Source organism: Etheostoma cragini, unplaced genomic scaffold (assembly GCF_013103735.1).
Source record: "Etheostoma cragini isolate CJK2018 unplaced genomic scaffold, CSU_Ecrag_1.0 ScbMSFa_367, whole genome shotgun sequence".
NCBI lineage: Eukaryota > Metazoa > Chordata > Actinopteri > Perciformes > Percidae > Etheostoma > Etheostoma cragini.
In genome coordinates, this window is record NW_023267961.1 from 22,582 (window position 1) to 32,199 (window position 9,618).

The window sequence follows — 9,618 nt, forward strand, 5'->3', positions numbered from 1 at the left end:
AAGTTTGGGGTCCCCTGCTGGAGCTGCTGCCCCCGCGACCCGATACCGGATAAGTGGTCGAAGATGGATGGATGGATGTTAATTTGCTCAAAGGGAGGTCTCGTCCTCCACAGGACACAGAGACACTGAGGAACCTAACCCTAACCCTACACAGAACACAGTGACACTGAGGAACCTAACCCTAACCCTACACAGAGACACCGAGGAACCTAATCCTACACAGAACACAGTGACACTGAGGAACCTAACCCTAACCCTAGACCCTAACCCTACACAGAGACACAGAGGAACCTAATCCTACACAGAACACAGAGACACTGAGGAACCTAACCCTTGACCCTAACCCCGACACAGAACACAGTGACACTGAGGAACCTAACCCTCGACCCTAACCCCCACACAGAACACAGAGACACTGATGAACCTATCCCTACACAGAGACACTGAGGAACCAAACCCTTGACTCTAACCCTAATCCTAGACCCTACACCGAAACAGAGACACTGAGGAACCTAACCCTCAACCTTAACCCTACACAGAACACAGGGACACTGAGGAACCAAACCCTAACCCTACACAGAACACAGAGACACTGAGGAACCTATCCCTACACAGATACACTGAAGAACGAAACCCTTGACCCTAACACTAATCCTAGACCCTACACAGAACACAGAGACACTGAGGAACCAAACCCTAATCCTACACAGAACACATAGACACTGAGGAACCTAACCCAAACCCTAACCCAAACCCAGGATAGATAGGTTCAGTGAATGAGGTGTTGAAGGTATAGAGGTGGATCAGTGAGTCAGGGGAGACTGTGTAGAAGGACAGAGAGCCAGCAGGACAGTCCACATACACTGCTACTCTACCAGAGAAAGAGGAGGACTCAGGGAGGACTGTTTCTCTGTTATTGTGCCAGACAGAGTAACGACCACCATCATCATAGCAATGCAGACTCCAGGACTGATCATTACGTCCAAACCAACATTCTCCACTGACTCCTCTCCTCTTGATTCCTCTGTAACTCACTGATATATGAACCCCTCCCCTGGTCTGGACTTCCCAGTAACAGCGACCAGTCAGACCCTCTCTACACAGCAGCTGAGGCCAGGACTCAAACCTCTCTGGATGACCAGGATATGTCTGATACTGCTTCACACATGTCACCGTCCTGTTGTTGTCAGACAGTCTGAGGTTCCTGTTCACCGTGTTTGTGTCCAGGGAGAGTTCACAGGAATCTGACGGAGACAATGAGACCCAACACAGCATCAGTTCATCATCTTGATGGTTAATGTTACTTTATTTAAAGACTGACTCTTAATTAGATCAAAAATGTAAATGTTAAAATACAGGGGGCATAAGTATACACCCCCTATGTTAAAATACAGGGGGCAGAAGTATACACCCCCTATGTTAAAATACAGGGGCATAAGTATACACCCCCCATGTTAAAATACAGGGGGGCATAAGTATACCTATGTTAAATTCCCATAGAAGCAGTCAGATGTTTATTAATAATATATTCATAATCAGGTTTTTCTGGAGGGACTTTACCAAAAAAACATACAGCAAACACCATGCAGAACATTTCAGACCACCCTGGCAGCCTGTTTACATTTTAACATCAATGTAATTGACTGGTTTTTCCCCTGAAGCACGCAAAGCAGGAATTTTTTGGAGGCGGTCCCTTATTAGAGGCAGGGTTTTATTCAAGGCGGGCCCTTATTAGAGGTGGGCCCTTATTAGAGGCCGGCCTTAATAGAGGCCAGTTTATTACTGAAAAGCTGAGGAGTTCCAGTGGACAGAGAGCATTCATTTTTTAAGAAACATTTGCAAAAATATCCTCACATCAAAGAACAAAGCAATTTGGGTCAGAAATTAGCAAGTTTGAACCCTGTAAATGTACTGGGTATTTATTTCAAATACAAGGTACCACGGTATTGCTGGTAGATAACAACAAGAGCATACAGTACACTAGTATCTAATTAACGTTAAGAAGCAGGGATGAGATCCCGAGCCCACAGAACTGCAACCCCTCCTGACCCCGACCACGCCTCGATATCCTGTCCATAAATATTACAAACAGGATTGGTGACAAAGCGCAGCCCTGGCGGAGGCCAACCCTCACCTGGAACGAGTCCAACTTACTGCAGAGAACCCGGACACAGCTCTTGCTTTGGTCATACAGAGATTGAATGGCCCTGAGAAGGGACCCCCTCACCCCATACTCGCACAGCACCTCCCACAGTGTCTCCTGGGGAGGACCCGTTCATACGCCTTCTACAGATCCACAAAACACATGGGCATACTCCCAGGCTCCCTCCAGGATCTTGCGAGAGTGAAGATCTGATCCGTTGTTCCACAACCAGGACGGAATTCGCATTGTTCCTCTCCAACCCGAGGTTCCACTATCGGCCGAACCCTCCTCTCCAGCACCTTGGAGTAGACTTTACCAGGGAGGCTGAGAAGTGTGACACCCCTGTAATTGCCACACACCCTCTTGTCCCCCTTTTTGAAGAGGGAACCACCACCCCGGTCTGTCACTCCTTAGGCACCGTCCCAGACTTCCACGCAGTGTTAAAGAGTCGTGTCAACCAAGACAGCGCCTCGACACCCAGAGCTTTCAGCAGTTCTGGACGGATCTCATCAATCACCGGGGCTGTGCCACTCTGGAGTTGTTTGACTACCTTAGAGACCTCCACCAGGGTAATTGACGACAATCCCCCATCATCTTCCAGCTCTGCCTCTACCAGAGAGGAAGTGTCAGCTTCTTTTAGGAGTTCCTCAAAGTCCTCCTTCCACCGCTAATTTACTTCCTCAATTAGGGTCAAAACCGTCCCATCCTTACTGTACACAGCTTGGTATTTGCTTCCTCATCCTGAGGTGGCAAACAGTTTACAGAAGCAACTTGGTGCCGGCTAAAAAATCCTTCTCTATGTCTTCTCCGAACTTCTCCCACACCCGCTGCTTTGCCTCTGTCACGGCAGAGGCTGGAACCCTTCGGAGCCATCGGTACCATGCAACTGCCTCCGGAGTCCTCCGGGATAACTTTTCCAGGAAAGACTCCTTCAGTCGGACGGCTTCCCTTAACACCGGTGTCCACCAGGGTGTTCGTGGGTTACCGCCCCTTGAGGCACCTAACACCCTAAGACCACAGCTCGCCACCGCAGCTTCAGCAATGGAAACTTTGAACATTGTCCACTCAGGTTCAATGTCCCCAGCCTCCACAGGGATGCAGGAAAAGCTCCGCCGGAGGTGTGACGTAACACACATTAGATATTATGTCTAGTAGATCTAGACATAGACGTTCCAGACCCTCCAGACGTTCCCAATTTACCCGCACTACCTGTGTGGGCTAAACAGGTCTGTCCATAGTCCTCCCTCAACCCCTGAGCCCTGACCCAACTCACCACCAGATGGTGATGAGTTGACAGCTCTGCCCCTCTCTTCACCCGAGTGTCCAAAACATACGGCCCCAGATCAGATGAAACGATTGTTAAATCGTTCATTAACCTTTGGCATAGGGCGCTCTGCTACTATGTACACTTATGAGCATACCTATGTTCGAACAAAGTGTTTGTGATGGACAAGCCATGACTAGCACAGAAGTCCAACAAGTTGTCAGCAAGCGCCTGACACAATAATCATCACAACTTTTATCGCAACTCCTGCAACATCAGACATTTTGGGCCGCAACTATCTAAAAACCAATCAGCGAAATCCTGGAGGGACTACTTAGGGGTGGGGGCTAAATGAGATGAGGGATTTTGGAATATGTGGTCAGTGAATGCATTTTGTGTAAAGACAATGAAAATGATTCACAGTTTGGTCCCCACAGACTTCTGTTAGGCTAACTGTGTGAAGAGTTTTGACAAAGTGACTTCTATTTTTGACAGATACTTTAACAACACTAATACAATACTAACACAATCCCAATCCTACTTGAACATGTGATTATTGTTTTCATGAATCAAAGTCAACACACACTTACACTTCCTCAGACCAGGTTTCAGCCACTGCTCTCCACCAGGTTCCAGCCTGGAGGAAGAAACAAAGTCAGAATGAACCCTCTGAAGCTTCTTCAGAAACCATCTGCCAAATGTATAACACATTACAGGTAACTGGTGAAAATCACAATGATCAGCAGTGCTGCTGGTACATGCTGTGGACCAATAGTCCTCAGCTTGGCAGTGTGACAGAGAAACAGTGTGTGACAATGTGTTGTCTGTTCATGCCTGAGTGTGTTCCAGTGTGGATCCTCCAGTCTAGCAGACAGCAGCTCCACTCCTGAGTTTCCTGGATTATTGTAGCTCAGGTCTAGCACTCTCAGATGGGAGGGGTTTGAGGCCAGAGAAGTACAGCCTTCCTCTGTGATCAGACAGCCTGACAGGCTGAACACACATACACACAAATTATATATTTAATTTAAGGTTGTCTTATTCTGCAGCGACCCAAATTCAGCAAATTGGGGAGAGAAAGATGTTGGGTATATTTTTTATAGACATTAACTTGTATATCAAGCAATAAGGGTGTCACGATTTAGATTTTGAATGGAAATCGACCGAAATTAAGTCACGATCCAAAATGAAATTGTCAATATTACTGTCACGTCTGGACGGCTGGTTAAGCAGCCACCCAAGCCCCCAGGAACAGCACCATGTCTTAATCCCACCATGGGCTTAGTGGCCAATGATTGAACTGCACCGCTCTGAACCAAAAAGACTTTTCCCAAAAGTTTTTTTTTGCTTTTGTGCTATGTATAAACAAACTGTACTTTGTTACATTTATGAAATCAACGAACGACTGCAGAGAAAATAAAATATAATTTCTGCATGCAACAAAACATTTTTAACTCCGGAAAAAACAAAAAACGTTGGGTTAACGGTTTAGTAAAATAGGGCTAGCACTGTCAACTTGGCTCAAATGGCAAAACCTCCACAGCTCCTCAGGGTAAAGGACTCACAGGGCTGTGGGTCCTTTACCCTGAAGAGCTGCGTTCAGGTGTCCAGGTGTTCAGGTGTTCAGGTGTTCAGGTGCGCTGTCATGTCTACAAGACCACAGCCACTCTGGCTGGTCCCAGCGCGTCCGGTAACCAACGGAACTGACAGGGATTTGAACCTTTCGCCACTAATTTGCTCAGAATCTGAATGACAACATTCATTACTTCTGTGCATTCCGGAGGAAATGTTTGAGCACACAGGTCTTATTGGTGCAGGACGCAGTGAAAAGTCACCAACTTCCTGTCCAGCGACTTCTGCAGGAGTCACAAAGCCGTTGTGCGCGCCAGTCATACTCGGTGCCCCGTCTGTACCACTGACACGGGGGGGGTTATTCCTCTTGCTCTTAAACAATTCAAGACAGCCTCACAGACGTCGCCCCCCCGTGTTTGGCCTTTTAGTGGTATCAACTGAATCATTTCTTCTTGTGGCCCAGTCGGGTTTACATAACGGCAGAACAACGCAATTTGTTCAATATCACCTTAGTCTTTAGATTCATCACAGGCAATTGAGGAGGCCACAGCTGACTTGATGTCTTTAATTTGCTGTACGAACTAAAATAAAATACATTTTAATTAAATATTCATTAAGTATTTTTTAAAAGCTGAGCCGCATCAGAGGGATCAAAGAGCCGCAGGTTGCCGACCCCTGGCCTAGCAGATAGTGGCGTTTCCTTCTGCAAATAGCTTAATCTTGACAAAACCACACAGTTGAATTTCAGCCTGCATGCCCTATTTATAGCCTAAAAAAGCATCTTATATAGGATATATTAGAGTGTAACAAGTTAGTGGAATGCAGATTCAAGCTCAGATATACAGCATAAAAGTGTAGTGTTAAACAAGATTAGCAACCCGTGCTTTAAAAACATTTAGACTCAAATCATGATCTTAGAATGAAAGATGTAATCGAAGGTTTGTTGAAAGGTGACACCCCTATCAAGCAACATTTAAATGATTCTAGTTTAACAAATGCTGAATCCTGACCTGAGGATTCTAAGCTGAGAACTGAGGACAGATCTTCACAACTTCTCTCTAACAGGTTACAGCCACTCAGCCTAAAAATATGTGCGGAACATATGAGAAAACATTTCTATGTATATTTAAAGTAACTTACCCTTATATTTGGTGATTAAGTACTTAAATGAAAAAGAAATGTTTAACTGACTAAAGACCACTGACATGTGACAGATCTCATTAATCTTTTACTGTTTATTATTCCCTACCTGAGAGTCTCCAGTTTACAGTGTGGACTCTCTAGTCCAGCCGAAAGCAGCTTCACTCCTGAATCCTGCAGGTTGTTGTTACTCAGGTCCAGCTCTCTCAGACTAGAGGACTCAGACTCAGAGCTGAGAACTGAGGACAGACCTTCACAACTTCTTTCCGACAGGTTACAGCCACTCAGCCTAAAATATGTGCAGAACATATGTGAAAACATTTCCATGTATATTTAATATAACTTACCCTTATAGTTAGGTAAGCACTATATCAATGAAAGAGAAATGTTTATCTGACTGAAGATAACTGAAATGTGACAGATCTTATTAATCTTTTACAGGTTTATTATTTCCTACCTGAGTGTCTCCAGTTTACAGTGTGGACTCTCCATTCCAGCCAAAAGCAGCTTCACTCCTGAATCCTGCAGGTTGTTGTTACTCAGGTCCAGCTCTCTCAGACTAGAGGACTCTAAGCTGAAAACTGAGGACAGATCTTCACAACCACTCTCTGACAGGTGACAGCCACTCAGCCTGAAAATATGTGCAGAACATATGTGAAAACATTTCTATGTATATTTAATTGAGCTTACCCTTATATTTAGGTATGCATTACTTTAATGAAAGAGATATGTTTAGTTGACTGAAGACAACTGACATGCGACAGATCCGATTAATCTTTTACAGGTTTATTATTCCTTACCCGAGTAACTCTAGTTTACAGTGTGGACTCTCCAGTCCAACAGAGAGCAGCTTCACTCCCGAATTCAGCAGGTTGTTGTTCCTCAGGTCAAGATCTCTCAGACTAGAGGACTCTGAGCTGAGAACTGAGGACAGATCTTCACAACTTCTCTCTGACAGGTTACAGCCACTCAGCCTAAAAATATGTGCGGAAGATATGAGAAAACATTTCTATGTATATTTAAAGTAACTTACCCTTATATTTGGTGATTAAGTACTTAAATGAAAAAGAAATGTTTAACTGACTAAAGACCACTGACATGTGACGGATCTCATTAATCTTTTACAGTTTATTATTCCCTACCTGAGAGTCTCCAGTTTACAGTGTGGACTCTCTAGTCCAGCCGAAAGTTGCTTCACTCCTGAATCCTGCAGGTTGTTGTTACTCAGGTCCAGCTCTCTCAGACTAGAGGACTCTAAGATGAGAACTGAGGACAGAGCTTCACAACTTCTCTCTGCAAGGTTACAGCCACTCAGCCTAAAAATATATGCAGAACATATGTAAAAACATTTCTATGTATATTTAATATAGCTTACCCTTATATTTAGGTATGCACTACTTTAATGAAAGAGAAATGGGTAACTGATTAAAGAAAACCGACATGTGACAAATCTAATTATTTTTACAGGTTTATTATTCCTTACCTGAGAGTCTCCAGTCTACAGTGTGGACTCTCCAGTCCAAGAGATAGCGGCATCACTCCTGAATCCTGCAGGTTGTTGTTACTCAGGTCCAGCTCTCTCAGACTAGAGGACTCAGTGCGGAGAACTGAGGACAGATCTTCACAACTTCTCTCTGAAAGGTTACAGCCACTTAGCCTAAAAATATGTGCAGAACATATGTGAAAAAATTTCTATGTATCTTTAATCAAACTCACCCTTATAAGTAGGTATGCCCTACTTGAATGAAAGAGAAATGGGTAACTGACTAAAGAAAACTAATATGTGACAGATCTGATTAATCTTTAAAAGATTTATTATTCATCACCTGAGTGTTTTCAGTTTACAGTGTGGACTCTCCAGTCCAGCAGAGAGCAACAAATCTCCTGAATCCTGCAGGTTGTTGTTACTCAGGTCCAGCTCTCTCAGACTAGAGGACTCAGAGCTGAGAACTGAGGACAGATCTTCACAACTTCTCAGTGACAGGTTACAGCCACTCAGCCTGAAGAAGAGTTTGGGATAAAGACAAACACTTATGCTGTTTCTGTCACAGATAATGTGAACCATCACATTTCCAAGGTTGTCCTTACTGGGGTACTGATTCAAACATTTTTTGTCCTTTTAGAGCCTGACTGCCAACAGCGTTGAAGGCCTTATTAAAATTGAATAACTAAACGTGTGGTATACCAGCCTCAGCCGACCTGATGAGCGCCAGTCTGACGTCATGGGAGCGCTGTAACTTTTTATAGCCCCACAACCTCGGATGCGTTGACTGTAAAACGGCCTTTAGGGCCCGAGTGCCGACAGTGGCAAAGGCCCTATTGACACTGAAGGAATTATTATTCTTTATCCCTGCAAATGAATGGCCTTTTTGAGGGTCTTGAGCCTGGTGAAAAGTTACGTATTTTAAGCAGAGTAAGAGGTGCGCAAAAATGGCTCGTTAGCGCCCCCTTATAAGGAGGCCATAAACTATAGGTGGTATACTTTTGACCCGGGAGGACAACACAAGAGTTAAGCTTTCATTTGTTGAGAACAACCCTACACATCCCATCCAGTTAGTATCTGAAGTTATCTGATACTTACAGAGCTTTTTTGGAGGCTTTGACCACTGGCAGCAGCCTCAGAAGAGCCTCCTCTGAAGCACAGTATTTCTTCAGGTCAAACACGTCCAGATCGTTTCCTGATGACAGTAAGATGAAGACCAGAGCTGACCACTGAGCAGGAGACAGTTCATCTGTGGAGAGACTTCCTGAATTCAGGGCCTGTTGGATCTGCTCCACCAGAGAACCATCATTCAGTTCATTCAGACAGTGGAACAGATTGATGCTTCTCTCTGCAGACAGATTCTCACTGATCTTCTTCTTGATGTACTCCACTGTCTCCTGATTGGTCTGTGGGCTGGTTCCTTTTGGTTTCAGCAGGTCTTCAAGAACAATCTGATTGGTCTTCAGAGAAAGACCCAGGAGGAATCGAAGGAACAGGTCCAGGTGTCCGTTTGGACTCTGTAAGGCCTTGTCAATAGCTGACCTGTGGACCTTAGACATCACAGATTTTTCGCTGAAAACCCTTCGAATGTTTTTAACCAAACTTCGCCTAAACATCACGTTCTTGTTTCTGTTAATGACTGCCCTCTCTACATGGAGAGCAGCCAGAAACTCCTGAACACTCAGATGGATGAAACTGAACATCTTTTTTTTATCCTTCTTCTTCCCACGTTGCTCTTTGAAGATCTCTGTGAACACTCCTGAACACACCGAGGCTCCACTGACATCAATGCCACTCTCTTCTAGATCTGTCTCGTAGAAGATCAGGTTGCCCTTTTCCAACTGATGGTAAGCCAGTTTTGCTAATGACTCAATGTACTGAATGCACTCTTCTGGGTCATACTTCTCATTTGTCTGATGAATCTGATAAACCAGGAATTCTGCGTACATCTCAGTCAGGGTCTTGGGCAGCTCTCCTCCCTCTCTGGTCTTCATCACCTCCTCCAGAACTGTAGCAGTG

The 9,618-nt window shown here is 44.7% G+C and overlaps 1 protein-coding gene across 3 annotated transcripts in view; it reads right to left on the minus strand.

The window, feature by feature from the left end:
- Window positions 1–9,618, minus strand: part of LOC117940896 (NACHT, LRR and PYD domains-containing protein 12-like) — a 35,506-nt gene that overhangs the window by 14,110 nt on the left and 11,778 nt on the right. For 2 of the 3 annotated variants that reach the window (XM_034866020.1, XM_034866019.1), the window contains exons 3-7: window positions 8,698–9,618; window positions 7,943–8,116; window positions 7,600–7,773; window positions 6,574–6,747; window positions 6,226–6,405 (exon numbers count right to left, since the gene is read on the minus strand). The exon at window positions 8,698–9,618 is cut by the window's right edge and continues 1 nt beyond it. In XM_034866020.1, coding sequence (XP_034721911.1) covers window positions 6,226–6,405; window positions 6,574–6,747; window positions 7,600–7,773; window positions 7,943–8,116; window positions 8,698–9,593 — 1,598 coding nt within the window. In that variant the 5' untranslated portion in view covers window positions 9,594–9,618. The remainder of the gene's footprint in view (window positions 1–6,225; window positions 6,406–6,573; window positions 6,748–7,599; window positions 7,774–7,942; window positions 8,117–8,697) is intronic. The other variant, XM_034866021.1, reaches the window with a different exon arrangement.